This window comes from Sciurus vulgaris (genome assembly GCF_902686455.1).
Source record: "Sciurus vulgaris genome assembly, chromosome: 10".
NCBI lineage: Eukaryota > Metazoa > Chordata > Mammalia > Rodentia > Sciuridae > Sciurus > Sciurus vulgaris.
The window spans coordinates 93990892-94009800 of NC_136470.1; the positions used below are offsets into that span (position 1 = coordinate 93990892).

At 30.9% G+C, this 18909-nt stretch overlaps 1 protein-coding gene and 1 long non-coding RNA gene across 3 annotated transcripts in view; one reads left to right on the forward strand and one right to left on the reverse strand.

The window, feature by feature from the left end:
• Positions 1–18909, forward strand: part of LOC306671122 — a 376374-nt gene that overhangs the window by 303783 nt on the left and 53682 nt on the right. The gene's annotated exons all lie outside the window — the stretch shown is intronic.
• Positions 1–18909, reverse strand: part of PIK3CA (phosphatidylinositol-4,5-bisphosphate 3-kinase catalytic subunit alpha) — an 81067-nt gene that overhangs the window by 6129 nt on the left and 56029 nt on the right. For both annotated transcript variants that reach the window (XM_079156345.1, XM_079156346.1), the window contains 14 exons: positions 17635–17740; positions 16949–17101; positions 16680–16814; positions 12602–12726; positions 11572–11653; positions 11093–11257; positions 10780–10883; positions 9650–9821; positions 7349–7455; positions 6757–6878; positions 5217–5295; positions 1627–1797; positions 982–1099; positions 718–869 (listed from right to left, as the gene is read on the reverse strand). In XM_079156345.1, coding sequence (XP_079012471.1) covers positions 718–869; positions 982–1099; positions 1627–1797; positions 5217–5295; positions 6757–6878; positions 7349–7455; positions 9650–9821; positions 10780–10883; positions 11093–11257; positions 11572–11653; positions 12602–12726; positions 16680–16814; positions 16949–17101; positions 17635–17740 — 1791 coding nt within the window. The remainder of the gene's footprint in view (positions 1–717; positions 870–981; positions 1100–1626; positions 1798–5216; positions 5296–6756; positions 6879–7348; positions 7456–9649; positions 9822–10779; positions 10884–11092; positions 11258–11571; positions 11654–12601; positions 12727–16679; positions 16815–16948; positions 17102–17634; positions 17741–18909) is intronic.

Consider the following 18909-nt stretch of genomic DNA (forward strand, 5'->3'; position numbering starts at 1 on the left):
TCAGTATGGTGTAAATCGTATTAATACTTTCAGATCTCTGCTCAAATGTCATAGAAAGGTTTACTTGGACAAAAAATTAGCCCTCCTCTTCCCGTCCCCTTGCCAGCACTTTTCTATTTCCTTTTCCCCACTAGAGAGTAAACTCAATGAGGATAAAGACTTCAATTAATGTTTTATCACAAGCACATAAAACAATGTCTGGCACACTGGGAGCTTAAAAAATATTTACTAAATGTATGAACTGGTCCATAGTAAAGCCTGTAGGGTTTCAGCTAGGGTCAGGAGACAGAGTTGTAGATAAAGCAGATTTTTATAAAAGTAACTTAAGACCTAAGACAGACTATTGATGTACCATAAGGTGGTAAGAAAAATTATGAATAAGTATGGTAGTTATAGTTGATTAATTTTTCAACGTGTATGACTAAAAATGTTTTAAGCACTATATATTATTTGCCAATACAGAGAAGGTAGACTCCAATTATTTAAACAGCAGTAAGTAAAAACTTTAAATGTGTTATGAAGTTTAAGAATTATTTTCTTTTTAGGCCTTCCTTAATTAGCTCAATAAATTAAACTGCCTTTCATTTTCATTCTTCACAGCATCATTCAATTTTTGTTAGATAACATCTGTTATTTTAAATTGCTTGAACAATATCAATTATTTCTGAGAGAGCAGCAAGAATTCTTTATCTTGAGCTTTCAATTTCTTGAGCTTACCTCTCAAATTCTCTGGTTTTTGTGCATTCTTGAGCTCCTTTACTGATCACTATTAAGAAATCTTGTGTCAAAACAAAGGGTACGCGTTCTCGTTTATAACCAAATTTTTTCTTCTTGTGATCCAAAAAGTGTCCAAAATCTATATGAAACAGCTTTCAAAAATAAAAAATTATGTTATAGGTCAACACATGTAGAAATACAGTATCTTGAATTAATAAATTTAGCTTAAGAATATTGAAATATTTTAAAGAGAAAAGTCATTACTTGTCCATCATCTTTCACCATGATGTTACTATTGTGACGATCTCCAATTCCCAAAATGAAGGTAGCCACACAATATCCAGCACACGATCGTGTGAACAGGTCTATGGCTGCATCATATCTATACAGAAGAAAAACACATCAGGAGTAGTGTGGAAAAACAAAGTAATCTAAGCCAGACTGGGAAAATATGAAGTTTCTATTTAAACAATGAATTAGGGAAGAAGTAATTATGTCCAAAGATCTAAGAAATTTTGAAAATGTGAATTTTCAAGGGTTTATAAGGAAATTTCTAAATGTTCCCTATAAAAGCATAATTCTTACCACAGTGAAAAAAATACTTATGTCATTAAACTTAATTTTTTTCTAATCATTTTAACAGTGATTTGGAAGTAAAATTTTGAGTTTGTCAAAAAAAGGACAAATGATAAGAACACTTTTAGATACAGAGTTGAATATACATGATTTTATCAAATTATAATCAATTCTGATCACTTATTATCTCAAATATTTCAAAAGTTGAGCATATTTTTACCTGAAATTAAGTATAATTGTTTTCTATGGTCTAAATCAGAGGAATATATTCAACCACTAAGAAACTCATCTAACAATTTAGCTAATGTAGTAAAAAGGAATAAAAACACTCACATTTCTCCTTTGTTCTTGTCTTTGAGCCACTGATGTAGCGTGTGGCTGTTGAACTGCAGTGCGCCTTTCAGGCCACCTTTGCACTGAATCTGCATGATAGTGTGAGAATTTCTTACCACCTCAATAAGTCCTACACAGTCACCAATTGATAAACAACCATAAGGTAACATTCTGAAAAAAGAGAAACATATTTATAATTAAATAATGGAATTTTAGTATAGCAAATATTTTAATAGATCAAATCATGAATATTCTATTTGTAAATTTGTAATGTACTGTAGTAAATTTTTTTTATGGTGCAAAAAACATATTTCTAAAAAAATACACAAAATTATGTCTTTATTTACTATAGCCTTCAAATGAGAAAGCACTTACTTGGATATCAGAAAAATATTATTCAGAAATTATAGCAATAAATTGTAAACATTTATGACTTTAAAAATATGGGTGAATTTAAAGATGTTTAATTGGCATCTAAGCAAAGCTTTAGGGCAGCAATTCCCATGTTTCTGGTCTCAGGACTCCACTATCCTTGTAAAAATTACTGAGGACCCCAAAGAACTTTTATTTATGAAGTTTATATCTATTGATATTAGAAATTAAAACAAAATCAAAATTAAAGCAATTATTAATTCATCTAAAAATAAACCATCACACTTTAAACTATAAGCATGCTCAACACTGATAAAACAAAAATATAAAATAAGAATAAGTTGGAGTAAAATCTTAAAAATGTATTTATCAGGTCAGGAGAGAAAAGATTTCATGTGAGAAAGGATAAAAAAAATTGACCATGTTTTAAAACCAAAACATTATGTGTCAATATAAATAATACCTTTTACGAAATTAAAAAATCCTTCATTGCCAGGTACTGTGGTGCACACCCATAATCCCAGGGGCTGGGGAGGCTGAGACAGGAGGATATCAAGTTCAAAGCCAGCCTTAGCAACTTAGTAAGACTGGTCTCAAAAAATAAATAAATTAATTAAATAATAAAAAGGGGAGAGGCTGGGGATATGGCTCAGTGGTTAAGTACCCCTACATTTTGGTACATCCTGGTACCAAAAAAACAAAAATGGAAACTAAACAAACAAAAAAAAAACCTATATTAAAAAAAAAAATTTAGTGAGAAGAGAGACATGTCTTGAAAAATTTTTGATGTCTGGTGTTACAGCCAGCTAGAGTTTCATATACACTTCTGAAACCAACCTAAATATGGTATTTTAATTGAAGTACACAAAGAAAATCTGGCATCATACAAATAGGTAGTTGAAAAAAGGAGATTATCATAGTCTTCTCAGATAACTATAGATATTTTTCTTAGAGACTATTCTAAAACTGGGATACAAGATAGTGTCTCAAGTTACAATACTGAATCTCAGACATATCAACAAATTTTTCATACTGCTTTATTAAAATTGATTGATTTGTTTTTCTTGCCTTTGAATGGGTATCCTGCAATGGTCATTTGGAAGATACCAGTTTACCAAGTTGTGTATATCTTCTAAATGTTGCTTACTAAAAACTCATAATTGTTAATATTACCACAGACTTTCAATTATATGTCTTTAAGTTTGAGGACACTTTAAGTTCAGTGGTGAATATAAATTTTTAAAAATTCTAATTGTTGACTAAAAGCTCAAATTTTATCTTTGGCAACAAATGTTGTTGTTGTTGGTTTATCTGAAGAGATATTGTTCATTTTCAAGAAAATGTCTGCCAAATACTCATGTCTGAATAATCACAGCCTTTACTTATTATTTTTTTAAATAAAAAAGGGCATTCCAAAAAAAAAAAAGGAGCTAATTTAGTTCACAGCTCAACCCCTCCAATGTGTTTCCTTGATATAACCATCATATTTTGCCATGTTGCAAAAGTGCTTTTTGGGTACTTCCTGTTTTATCCTATCAAATATTAAACACAGAAAAAGAATATCAAATAGTAAATACATGTAATCAAGGTAAAGACATGAGGACTTAATGAAAAAAAAAAAAGCATACAAATTGTCACATGAAATACTCAAAGTATGGTTTTCTTTGCTCTGTTGGTTTCATAAAGCTATTGTCCATTCTTCCTTGTTCTTTTTTATCTTCCTAAAATAGTTTACACTTATTTTTATTTTCTCACTTTAATTCCTTGTAGCCTAGTTTCTATGCCTACCATTCTACTGTAAACTGTTCTCATAGCTAACTATAAGCCTCAAATTCAGGGGCTTTTTCTTAGTTCTTGTTTTCTAAACCCCCGGAGGAACTGGCACTGCAAATGGTTTGTGAATCTCTCCCATCTTTTGGTAGCTGTGAATCACGCTGGTACTAATCCCTCTGACCATTTCTCTATGGAATCTTTTCCCTGCTTGCCCTGGTAAATATAGACTTTTTTAAAAGTTGTACTTCAGCTCATTTTCTCTTATTCGATGTTTTTATTTTATTACTGTTGAACATGCTCATAGTTTAAAGAGTCAAATTATCCTATAATTCTTGCAATATGAAAAGCAGAGTTATAAGAAATCTGAATCTGCATTATACTTTTGTCAAGTAAAACTGTTGCCATTTTACTTAAGTAATTTTTACCTAAAATTAAACTTCATATAAAAAATTCACTTAAGTGTGATAATTACCAGAGATATTTACTTAGATCCTTTACTCTTTGTAGTTCTGCAATCTTTTTATACTCTTTGTTACTGAGAACTGTGGTACTGGTGGCATCTTTTATGACACAGGAAACTGTATCAAAAAGGAAACGTGATTCCTATAACATTAATTGTCTTTGGAAATGAGTAGGGATTAAGCAAAGGATCAGTGAATCCCACCCATCAAGTACATCCATAGGAATGGGACTCTAACTAGAATAAAATATATTCCATGCTTGTATAATTACATCAAAATGGATTCTGTTGTCATGTATAACTAAAAAGAACAAATAAGATTTAAAAAAAAGTTAAGAAGCAGAATTGATGACTTCATTTTGTGCCTCACAGGTTACTTGAAATATCCACTTTCTTCCTTGCAAATAAAAGGGGTACTACTACTATTTGTTACTTACACTCTTATTTACTTGCTACTCAATCTATAAGAGACATATAAGCCCTCATTTGTTATTTTTTTGCTATTTCTATGTAATCTACCTTGTTGCTATAGCTAGACTTGGTTTATACCCACTTATGAAGCATGACAAAAACTTGGAGATAATACTGATAATTGTGGAAAGTTGGACAAAACGCAAAGAACTGGCAAAATCTTTAGTTGGTTTCATAAACTTTGTTGAAAAACTAATTCAAGATTAGAAAATTTAAACTCAACTTCTGAATAAAATCAGGGGCCTTTTGTGTCACCTATGTATGTCCTTTTCCTAATGGTGACCCTTCAGGGGCAACTGCAGCATCTTACCTAGTTTTATTAGAAATGGTTCTTACTTTACTGAAATATCACATTAGTCTAAGCCACATAAGAGGACAAACAAAAGTACATAGCATAATCAACCTGTTAATACTACTACATATGTATATGTCTATATCCTTCTATTATTAATATTTATTAGTATTTTTTCCCAGGATAACTTTTAGCATACAGGTTATTTTACTGATTACCTACCGAAGATCAAGACCTTGATTTTGCCAGATGTTTTCCATAATGCGAATAATTTGAAGTGTTAGCATATCTTGCCGTAAATCTGAAATTTAAATGATATGTTTCACCAATTAGTCATGAACAGAAATTAGGGTATCATGTCATTACACTGTTTTCAAATGGAAAATGGAGAACTATATTTACTTTTCAAAATAATTTATAAGACAGCAATATTTTGATTCTTTAACCTACTTCCAAAGAATCTGCATTAACATATTTGTGTTAACAGAATAAGTAAGCACATATTCAAAAGAAATTTTAAATACATTTAAAACATTTTTGCAAATCCTTAACTATGAACATGTTTATATTAAAGTACCAAGATCAACAGAATTTACCAGTGTATCATCATTTTCCAATGGAAAGTCATTGATGATCCTCCCATTTCTCCCTACAGCCTATTTTCCACATAAACTTGGACATTCTTTATATTGTTTCTTAGCAGACTATACTTTTTCTTTGTATCATGGTTGCAATCTTATTTTTTGTAATTATTTGTTATTAGTGTCCCTTTATTCTGTTGAGACTATAAGCTCTAAAAGGGCAGGGACTCTGTTTTGCTTATTGCTATAATCCCTGGGAATGCCACATAGAATAGTCATATAATAAATGGATGCTCACACCATCCATTCAAATGATAGTTAAGCAAATGACAAACTGATTTCAGGATTTCTGATTCTGAAGGAGTTCAAAAAATGCCACTTCAACCAGGGGAACAAGCCTAGAGAGACTATCACCTATTCTTCTGAGGGCTACTCAGAGACAACTTTTATTAATGGAGAATTTTTTTTATTTGACTATTAAGACAACATTAATCATCATACCTTTGCTCTCCTACCCTCCTATAACAGTGTCACTATTACTCCTAGGACACCCCAACCTCCTATTCCTTTCTGTAGCTCAGGATGCTCCTAAGTTTTATCCATCCGATCCTTCTTCAAGTCTCATATTTGGTGTAATTATAAACATAATTAAATATTTTTCCTATTAATCTGTTTTATGCTTATTTAATTCACAACCCAGCCCAGGAATGTAGAAAGATTAGGCAAGCCATTTTTAGTTTCCTTAGACAAGCATAATTGTTAAAAAGAAAATGTGTCTAGGGGAGCAAAATTACTACTACTTCTTTTTTAATGTTTACACATATTTAGAACTGTAGGGAAAGTACCTAAGATTTACTAATCGAATCTTATCACTGGTTGGTAAGATTCATGACAAGTAGGTTCCTTCTGGAGAATAGGCAGATGAAGGGAGTTCAAAAGCCTCTGCCTGCATCTGTTTCCCCACGTACCCTCAGTTCTAAGTTGTTTGCAAATCAAATCACCATACCTTGCGCTCACATCCTGAATTTCTTTATATGTACTGCAAAAGTTAGGACATCTGCTTAATATTCTATATTTTATCACAAGTGTATTTTAAAAACAGTTTTCATGGTTCATAAATACTTTGTGCATAAAAAGATCACTAAATTCATGCATCACAAACTCTTAATACCTCTCCTTACCATCTCCATTTTTAAAGATGATCTCATTGTTCTGAAACAGTAACTCCGACATGATGTCTGGGTTCTCCCAGTTCAACCACAGTGGCCTTTTTGCAGAGGACATAATTCGACACTCTTCAAGCCTTTGAAATCATTGAAAAATTTACTAGGACACCTTAGCTTCATTATTCTTTTTACCCTCAATTTTACTTTAAAATATATATCTAGTATAACTTTTTGAAGTATTATAAAAATTTTAAAATTTCTCTAGTTTTAATTATGAAGTCATTCCTGAGAAGTATGAAGAAAAATATTTTTAAATGTTTATATAATGAATTTTCAATCAATATAGGCAGACATTAATTCTAATACCAGAAAGTCTAACCATAGAAGGTCTTAAACTCTATTATTAAAGTAGTAAAAATTTATTCTAATAAATGCAGTTCTAATTTAAGAAAATTTTACTATTTCTATTTTTCAGGGTAGGAGATGGGAGAGGAAGCATATACAATTGGACATTCTTATTATATAGGACATTTTGACTTGTTTCAAAATTTTATCCAAAAAGTACTTATTCAAATGTATCAATGAACTTTCCAAGAAGGTATCTTACCTAAGATTTCCTAGTTGATGAGCAGGGTTTAAAGGAGACAGAAAGCCTTGGAGAGCATCCATGAAATCTGGCTGCCTCATTTGCTCCACTAAAAACTTCATCTGTACCTGATTAAAAAAGCATAATCAAAGTTAGAAACTGAGTTCATAAAAGGTAAAATTAACGCTAATCTCTTCTATACCCTGAAAATTCAGTACTGCATAGTCTTTAAGTCTATGCTCCAGACTGGCTGTATGCTAATGAAAAAGATTTCTATGACACAGAGTAGCATAACTCAGGGAGAGAAAAGTGACAGCACTTGCACCCTTCCTGTGAGAGGATGAACTCTGTAGTGTGCTGACAGAGGCAATGCTCTGGCTCCAGAGCAGGGCTGGTCAACCACTGCCTACAGATCAGCTGCCAGTTTCTGCAAATCAAGTTGCATTAAAATATAGTCATGCCCATTCATCACATATTAGCTGCCTTTACACTAGTACAGCAGAATTGAGTAGTAAGATCAGACCATGTGGCCTGTAAAATCTAAAATACTTATTATCTGGCCCTTTAAGAAAAAAAAAAAAAAATCTGCTGCTCCCTCTTCTAGAGGAGGAGAACATGTAATCTTAGCTTAATATTCTTTTAGGATTTTCAGAAAACATTACATTCATGCTCTCTGTTGGGTAAAAAAAGGTCTAGTGATACTAAAACAAACTTGGGAAAAAGAACTTGTAAAAACTTTTGCTACAAAGAGTCTCACACTATACTCAGGTTCTAGTGTTTATCTGAAAAGAAATATCACTTTTTAATTATTTCAAGTCAGAGCCCAAACTGCTGAGCTGTCATGCAATATCTGGCATTTTATTTCAGGAAGCCTCTATCTAATGTAGATTAATTAGCAACTTTCTTTTAAAGTTGTTTTTATTCCAATAATTTTATATTAAAATATATTTTATATCAAAAATATAAAATGTGTGATGGAAAAAAGATATCAGGAGCTAGGAATTCATAATAAATTCATAATAAATAAATTTTCATGCTGCAATTTTAAAATAAATAGCTGGAAAATCTATTCATCACTAAATAAATAGCTACTGCTGATGTAAATACATTTCTTTTTCTACCTCTGCCAACTCTATTGTTAGCACAGTGCTTCGCGTATCTTATCACTCATTGCTATAAAGCACAAAAACTACTCAAAGTAACTATTTTGTTTTTAGGACTGCAATTTTAGTTACTTATCACAAACTCATTTAAAGTAATAATGATCTAATTTCATGTTTCTAATTAAGTCATTGTGTCATCACCAATTTGTGATAAGAAAACTAATACGAAATAAATGCCTATATTTAGAAATATATCTAAAACCTAATTTCTTTTTTCTTAGCTCAGTTACAATGTATAAATATATTTTGTTCTTACAAAGCAGTCTAGTCCCCTTTTGTTCATAAATTCAAACATCAGAGATATTACAATTATTTTCTAATATCTTACATTTGAATTTATAGAAAAGAACTTTAAAAAACCAATTAAGTCATTTAGATTAATACAGTAACTTTCTTGTAGATCAATATACCAACTTTCTTTTAAAATTGTTTTTTCCTTCCAGTAATATTAATGAAGATGTTGGAAAAACCCATTCACTTATGTTCTCTGCCCTCTGGGGACTTGTTAATAAACTGGGATTAATTCCAACTCCAACCCCAACTTCGAAAGAGGTGGGGAATGATTTCACTTTTCGCTGCAGGATGTGGTAGAATGGATTCATGGAAGAATAGGGAAGAGGAAAAGGTCATGAAAAACCTTTACATTTCATAATCCTAAGCTACACTAAGCCACAGTATACATAATTAGTGTATGTGACACATTTATTGAGTGGCTATGAGTCCATTTAAAACTTAAAAATGCCAAAACTCACTTCTTTTCACTCATTTTCAGGGTCATTTTTAAGATAATAAATGAGAGAATAAGGAAAGAATCATTTTAAATACTTAGGGGTATATAAAAAGAAAGGAAAAAAGAGAGACTTCTATTTATTGGGCATCTTATGTTCTAGGAACTATGATAGGTACTTTCAAAGAGCATGTAGTTTAGTTCTCACAATAACCTTATGTAGTACTTCCATTTTACAAATGAGCAAAATGAAATCTTAAGACCCTAAATAATGTATTTAACATTACATAGCTGAGAGACAGTGGAACTTGGATTCAAATCCTAGTTAGCTTGACTCCAAGGACCATGACTACAGAAGTTTGAGGTTTCTGAACAACCTTGACACATTGCAACTAAAATTTCAAGTCTAAAATACAAACTAAAGTCACACACCTTTTGTGTTTCATCCTTCTTTTCCTGTTTGAGAATGTCAGTTAAGTTAATGAGCTTTTCCATAGCCTCAACTTGCCTATTCAGGTGCTTCAAATACATCCCACAAGCACGACAGTAGGACTCCAAAAGCAGGCCAAACCTCTGACTAACTGTTTTATTGTGCATCTCAGATCTAAAAGAAGAATAAAAAAAAAAAAAGTATATATATATACACATACACACACACATATATGTGTGTGTCTTAAATTAGTATATATATTCTTAAAAAATAAGGAAACCCATTTTGTTAAACCAATAAATGTTAAAATCCTACTAACAATAAAATGATTTAAAATCTATCACTTAAAAGAAAATAATCAAGTTTCAGGTAGTTCCTGGACATGTTATTTAACAGGTATATTTTTATTTTAAATTACTTTTCATTCACTAATCTCAGCACAAAATATAAAAACACAAAAAAAATAAACTGGACACAAAAATAATAAAATGATAGGAATAATAAAATGAAAGCATTCAGCAAGTATTATTTGACTTTTCTGGAACACAATTCCTACTTTTCTACACCATATCGAAATTTAAGTTGTCTTAAACCTAGTATCTAGGTCCCATTTTTTTATTTCAACATTTAAAATATCATATTAGACATAGATTTAAGTTTACTTAAAAGTATATGGCTCATGACCTCTAACTTTGAGTACAAAATACACTGCCTTCTGCAAAAATATTTGTTATTCTTAATTAGCGTTATATTCTAGTAAGAAACGTGATTTTGACATTATTGTTCTAAATTTTGAGTTAAGATTTTTATTTATTTGGAATATTTTGATCTATACATAGAATGAAACCTATAGAAACATTCATCTGCAGCTAAAAATTTTTACTTAATTTAAAGTAGAATCAAAACCTTAAAAAATATTTCAGTTTTCATTCATGAAAAACATTCAGTTTTGGCTTTTACTGCTTAATTTCAAAGAGAAAAAGTTGGAAGAGTTCACTGCTGCAATGAATTTTTAGTACAGAAAATGACCCCAGCCAAAAACAAAAGTGCAGAAGTAATACATATTTATACATCTATTAGAAAGCAAGTAACAAACAGTGAGAGAATTTGGTGGAGAAATAATCTGACTTACTTTAAGTGCCAAAAGAAAAAGTGCCCAATCCTTTGATTTGTCAATGCTTTCTTGAGCAAAAATCTCACAAGCAGGTTATCCAAATATTGCTCATATTTTAGGACCTAGTTAATTAAAAGAACAAACAAAAACTCAAATGAATCAGGGTCTGTTTCTGCATGGCTGAATTTAAAGAAAAAATTTCAGAAACAAAGTAGATACTATTGGTAATAAAACTGATTTCTTTTAAAAGCATAAAACTAGTTAAAATAGTAGTTTTGGAAATTAAATAGTCTTAGAATAAAACGTTATTTTCTATTTTACATTATTTTACCTGTACTAGCTGAATTAGGTACTGAGAAAGTTTGTCGTCTGTTAAATATTTTTCTAAGCATCGAACAGCAAAACCTCGAACCATAGGATCCGGGTAATTACAGTCCAGAAGCTCCATTGCCTGTTCAGGCTTGATTGGAGGCCAATCTTTTACTAAGCAGTACATCTGTGTGTAAGAAAGACAAGAGATCATATTTTAAAAATAAGGATAATTGTGAATGAACTTTCTTCAACCTCATCTAGTCTCTGATTTTAGGATTAATTTAGATAAAAGACCTTAAAACTTACTTAAGATTTTCAGTTCTAGCAAGTTTTATTTGTCAAAATAGTGTGAATAGTATTTTTTCTCCACTATATACCATAACTAATCAATTGTCCATTTCATCTCTTAAATTTATGTAGATTTTTTGAAAGAAAACAATTGGAGTGATGTACCAATTTTGTGCAACATTTATTGAAAAACCTCAAACATGCATTTACCTGGGCTACTTCATCTCTAGAATTCCATTTAACAGACAGAAGCAATTTGGGTAGAATTTCGGGGATAGTTACACAATAGTGTCTGTTGGGAAAAACAAAACAAAAAATAAAAAACATTGTTCCATGTTCTTCAAAAGGCTTAGATATCTAACTCTTCAATCTTTAAGAAGTTCTGAACTTATCGTTACTGTGATCCTTTTTTAAAATCAAAAGAAACCAGTGTTTAACACTATAGTTGTATATATATTTACTTACATACTTAGACATGATTAAAATGGCAAAGATAAAAGGAAATCCAAATGGAGGACAGTACTTAAATTTAGCTGACATTTAAGAAAAATTAAGAATATGTTATATTACTCTTTAGATCACTCATATTGTTCACCTACTTATACAACTTGAACCACAGAGTTACCACTTTTATTGAGGTTACCAGACAAAATATGTTTTAATGAACTTTCTGCAGAAATTCACTGCAACTGCTTCAGTTAACTAAACCAATGTCACTTACAAGTAGCAAGGTAATTTCTGCCTAAATGAAAATAAGGCATTACACTATTACTTTGAGGACTTTTAGGAAAAAAAAATTTTAAAAAGTAGAAGTAAATTTCTGAAAATTATAATAGCCACACCAACTAAATCACAACGAATTGGGCTAGAACTATTTTTTTCCCCTTGAATTTGAAAAAACCCTAAGAAAGCCAGGTAAAAGTTTAAAAAAATGCCTTGAGGAGTTAGTTCAGTGAAGAATACATGCTTAATATGTATAATGCCTTAGGTTCAACCTCTAGAGCCCATAAAGAATTTTTTAGAGTTTTAAAAGCTTTCAGAGTTCAAAATAAGTATCAATACAGCATGTTTTTCTGTAAGAACAATTTATAACCATGGTTTTAAAAAATTCAAAATTATCAAAAATTATCTATGCTTTATTATTATACTAAGTATGATAAAAATATGGCAAGATCAACCAAAGTCAGTTTTTCTTTCTGTAATAAAGAAAAAAACAGAGACACTCCATCTTAACATTTACCTGTGGCTCCACAGAAAATCTTTCTCTTGTTCAGTGATTTCAGATAGAGGATCTCGTGTACATATTGCTCGAAGCTGTTCTTTGTCATTTTCTCTTAATTCATTATCTCTAGCTAGTCTGTTACTCTGTAAAATAAAGCAATACCTTAGATAGTTTTCTTTGCTTTAAACCTTTCCCTGGTATTCATGAATGACCCTCCCCCCAAAAAAGAAAATTAATTTTCAATAAACTTCACATTGCTTATTAACTGCTAAAAATGTATTCTCCCAATACCACAGCATTTTCAGGGACAGGGAAGAACCAATCTAAGACACAGTATTTGTGGAAAAAATGAGGTCACTTACTTGGTTAATATTACCATCAGTCACAGAACAGTAACTGCCAAAGTTAGTAAGGGAGACCAAAATGGAATACTAGGGGACAGTAGTGAACCATTCACTCTTCTTCCTGATGAACTCCCTTTGTAGCACTTATGAACTAATCTACTAATGTTTCTGGTATAAAAGAATAAAAAACAGTATAATAATAAAATAAAAATGTAAACTTTTCTATGTTTCTTGCCTGAGCACATTCTTAATTGCTGCAAAGCTTTTAAATATAAAAAGTAAAAATAACGAGAAAAAGGGGGATGAAATACCCTCTTAAAATACTGTACAATGAATGTCAGAAAACTGAAAAGAAAATAACTTTTTGTATAATTCCAAGTAATGTATTTGTTTCCTTTATATATGTAAATATAAATAAATATATGTATATAAATATATATATATATAAATATATTACCATTGTTCAAAACAAATATACACTCCATAGTGATTTTCACTGCTATGAATGAAAGCAGAAATTCATGCTACATGGCTTTTGTGTATTTACATTGTTGATTTATTCAACAGTATGAAGAAATACTACTTGCACATAGTTGTTCAACAAGCATTTATTAGATATGTACTATGTGCCTTGTCTTTTTCTTGTTGTTGGAGTTACAAAAGAGTAAAAGACATGCACTAACAGAGCCTCCATTCTAATGGGAAATCAAATAAACAGAAAAGAAAAATATTGTATACTTATATAAGTACGCTGAGTTATGTAACAGGGAATTACAGAATGGCTACTGATGACTGGGTATTTGGAATAGAACATAATACTTTTTTGTGATTCAAATGTCAAAAAGAAACCGTCCATTTGATCAGGGAGGCAAGTAGAGATGGAAGAAATAGTGTAAAGGCCCCAAGGGGAAAATGAGTTTGGTTTGATGAAGGAATTGGAAGGAAGCCAGTAAGCCTAGTGCCCAATAAATGAGTGAGACTCAGAGAGATAGGAGGTGGAGTTTACAGTACGTAAAATGTATGGTTCAGGCTAAAAAGTTTGGATTTTATTTTTAGTGACAGCTATTTATATGTCGAAAGCTATGATTTAATTTATGTTTCATAAAGATTATTTTGGCTGCTCTGTGGAAGGAGGGAAATCAGTAAGGAAGAGATAGTATTTAACCCTCAACTTACCAGGAAAAGTTGTCATTACTAATTACCACCTGCATTCAAGAGACTCTTTTACTTACTTATTTTTGTTCATATTTTTAATACAAAATAATTTACTTTATTATTTTGTATTAAAAATTAAATTATTTAAATTTAAGTGAAATAATTTAATTTTTAAGTGATGATAAAAACAATTTTATATTTTACCAAATTTTTATCCACATTTTCCTTGTTTTAAAATACTACTTTGTCAAACTGTAAATGACATTGTCAAAATGAAAATCACTGAAAACTAATGGTTCATAATTTTGTTGGAGAAGATAGTCATCTTCTTTGATCAATAACTGCAAAATATTTCCATTTTTATACTTATAAATACCATCAGAATGACAAATTCAAGGTCTTTTAAAATTTCTATGTCACTCTTTTCCTTCTACATCACCTTTGTACACATACCTGTCTTCTGCATTTGTCCATTTAGAAAGTGTATCAAGAAAATTTTGGTGTACATCATAAAAGATAAAAATAATAATGCAAAATATAAGGATGTTTAGATTCTTGTCACAGAATTATCAGATTAAATCATTACCAATGAATAATAACTGAATGTAAATACCAAACTTCCTTTTTGTGCTTAAAAATACATTGCTTATTCACTGCTGTCTTCAGTTTTGAGAAAATTCACGTAGGATATCATCATCTGACATTTCATTTATATGATAAACTTAACCATCATAATTAGAATCTAGAGAAATGGTTTTCAATTGGAGTGACTTTACACTCCCTACCTCCCAGGGACCTTTGGTAAGGTGTGGAAACATGCTTGATCGTCACAACTAGGTGTGGTGCTGCTGGTAGTGTCTAGCACGGCAGAGGCCAGTGATGCTGCTAAACATACTATAATGCACAGGACAGTCCCCACAACCAAGAATTATTTGGTCTAAAATGTAGGACTGAGATTAAGAAATAGTGCTATACAGTCCTATTGTCTGTCTCTACATTCCTATTATGATCTGTCTAATAACTGTGAATATCTTTCTAATTTTCTTCTCCCTGCCATTGTGGGTGGAAAGTGAAAAAGTTTGTGCAATGAAAGCCTAAAAAACCACAAATGAACCAAAATTCTACAAAGACAATGTCCATAGATTTATACCTCTGAAAAGATGCTGCAAGACACTGGGCAAAGCAGTAAGAAAATGTAAGAGTTATGTAATAGTGATGATTCATGTCATTACCATATTATCTTTCTACGCTACTATATTCTTCTATATCATCATATCATTTTAGTCTTTTTAGCATAAATGGAGTTAATGAATAAGGATGAAATAATTCCTAGAATGATGAAATAGTAAAATATTTTAAGATACAGGAATACTATGATCCCACAATGTATCCTAGATTTATAAGTTTCCAAAAGATCTTATTAAAAAAATAAGCACTTTTTAAAAGAAAAATTCTTCTAAGAAAGAATACAAACTACAAAATATCAATCACTACAAACAATTATAACTTCTAAAAAAAGAAACATATCTTTTAAATCATGTATGCAGGAAAGCTATATTACTCAGTTTACAAAGCAACTGGTTAACTCCTTACTAGAACCATAGATAAAAACAGATAAAGTATGCATCTTTGTGCTGCTGTTACTGTGCCCAGGATGGGTAAATTTCAGAAACTCTTGGTCCATTATTCATTGGCTGGTCTATCTATAACTAAAACAAGGCCAAAAAATAAAAATAAAAAATAAAAAAATGATAAATTTGGAAAATGGGAGAGGCACAAAGAAACAAAGTATCTCCTCTAACCCTAACACCTTTGCCCTTGAGAAATAAATGAGAGTTAATGGTCCTTGAGCACAGTTATTTGTGGTTTCAAAGTTATAGTCAAGATTAGATAACTGGATCAGTACTTAGCATGTATTTGTGGTGCTGGGGATCGAACCCAGGGCCTTGTGCTTGCAAGGCAAGCACTCTACCGACTGAGCTATCTCCCCAGCCCTGGATCAGTACTTGAGTTCCACTTTATATTTACTCTTTTCTGGAGTACCAGGACTAATGTAGACTTGCTCTTTCCTGTGCTTCCAAGTTCAGCTAACAAAGTATTTAAACTTCAGTCTCAACTTGAAGGCTACTATCTCAGGGACGTCCTTCTTGAACCCAAAGAACATTAGCCTCTCTGTCCCGACTCTCACCTTTTGTTATCACACTATTGTTTTATTCATACTGTTTATCATAAATTTTAATCTTACATTTCTACTTATGTCTGTTTAATGCCTGTTATTAACATTAGACTGAATACTTAATGGAGGACTGTTTAGTTTACAACTTCCCTTAGTACCTATTTCAGCTTTACACATAGTTGGCATTCAATAAATATTTTTAAACAAATGAAGGAGGGCTAGGGCTCTTGAATAAATCAAGAGGAAACAGTTGCAGGAAAAATACTGGCATAAAGAAAATTTTATTCTATTGTAATACTGTTCTAGAGCTCAACAGCATTTCTGTCCTTATAACTAAAATTCATGAAACTTTGTCCACAGAGTATATACCCATATCTGCAGAGGATGACTGATACTTAGGAAACTCAATGATTTGCCTTACCAGTCCTGCATGGGAATAACTAAATCCTGCTTCTCGGGATACAGACCAATTGGCATGTTCTTCAATCACTGACATATCTGGAAATTTGACCACACTGCTGAACCAATCAAACTCCAACTCTAAGCACGGTGTTTCCTAAGAGATGGAATAAAAATTATTACATATATATATATATGTGTGAGTGTATGTGTATATATGTATACACATAAATAAATATTGCATTTTACTATCATAAAAAAGAAAACCATCTAATTTATAACAAAGCTTACTTTATTTGGATTTGACCCAGTAACACCAATAGGGTTCAACAGATCTTCTAATCCATGAGGTACTGGCCAAAGATTCAAAGCCATTTTTCCAGATACTAAGGTATCGGTGTAATCAAACAAGTTTATATTTCCCCAGGCCAATGGACAGTGTTCCTAAACAAGAAAAAAATATTCGCTATTCTATAGATTAAATTATAAAATGAATCTCAAAACATTCTCCCCCCTGAAAAACAGATTTCAACAGCTGTTTCTGTAACAGAAATATGAAATCTATCAAAAGTCACATTGGTTTTTCAAAATTTAAGCACCCTCTTTCCTTCTTCTCATTTGTGTTTATTTCCCCCTTTCCCATTTGAAATTACATTTTTAAAAATTATAAATAGGAAATACAATCTAAAGCAGGCATGATACATATTTGGATTCAGTCACTATTATACAGTCATTTTGCATATTTAAAAATTTTATCAATATGAACTCAGGACACATTTTTCATAAATAAATTTCTGAAGCTCTCCCAAGTTATTCCCCTATGATACATTTATTTATTAAAATGTTTTAAAATAGGTTTGATTTATTAATTTTTAAAAACAAAAAATACTCATTTTGTATAATGTTATTCAATCAGAGGTATAAGTAGGAGATTTTGGCGATAAACATAATTAATTGTTGCTTCTGAAATACTTTACCTCTTTAGCACCCTTTCGGCCTTTAACAGAGCAAATGGAAAGGCAAAGTCGAGCAGCACGAGGAAGATCAGGAATGTATATATCATAATTCAGCCATTCATTCCACCTTTGTAAAATTTTAAAGAAAAAAAGAATTTACCAAAAAAGCTTTATCCAGAATATATAAATGACTCCTGCAAAGCATTAAGAAAAAGATAAACCAAACAAAAAATAGGCAAGTGATTGGAATAGGCACTCTGTGAGATTACATTTAAATGGCCAATAAACATGAAAAAGTGGTCAATATTATCTGTCATACACAAAATGAAAACTAAAATCTTATGGAAATATTACTATACATGAGAATGGCTAAAACTAAAAGGACTGATGATACTATGGGGTGGTAAAGATATGTACTAATAGGAAATCCTACACAGTAAGAGTGGGGATAAAATTGTTACAACCAATTTTGAAAGCAAAATCTATTAAAAGTGAACATGCATACAACCAATAACCCATCTCTACTTCTAGGAATAAAGCCATAGAAATGTGTGTATTTATGCACAGGATGTTAATAGAAAATAATTTATAGTATCTTCAAACTGCAAATAACCCAAACGTCTGAGAGTAGAATAAACTGTTATATTCACATAATAGAATATCATATGTCAATAAAAATGAACACCAGTTATTAACAAAATGGATGAAATCCTACAAACATTATTGGGTAAAAACTAGACACAAAAGAATACCACTTATGCAAAACTGAAAAATAGACAAAACTAACCCCAAAACGGTAGAAGTCAGGGAAGTTGATGTTACCTTTGAGGAGAGGAGAAAGTTAACAGATTGGGAACAGGCATGAGGAAGGATTTCTCAAGTGTTAGCATATGTTTGGTTCTTTGACCACAGTGAAAATGATATTTATGGCGTGATAATTCATTGAACTATACTTTTATGCATGTATGTGTGTTATATTTCGATTTAAAAAAAAAAAAAAACCCAAAAGCCAAGTTTTGCTTAGTAAAAATCAAACAGAAAAGGGAAATTAGACAAGAATTTACTGGTTAAACATAGTTGTATTTAATTATTTTTACACATAATGTAGTTATACAAAACAATCCATGATCTAAATAAGTCAGTACATAAATAAAATGAAGAATACAAAAGGAAAACTTATTCGAATTTTAAAATAACAACTTTACATAAGGTAATAAAACTTAACATTCATGGACAGAAAAAAACCACTACAAAAAATAACAAGATAAAAAAATGATTCAAAACAAATTATCTTCA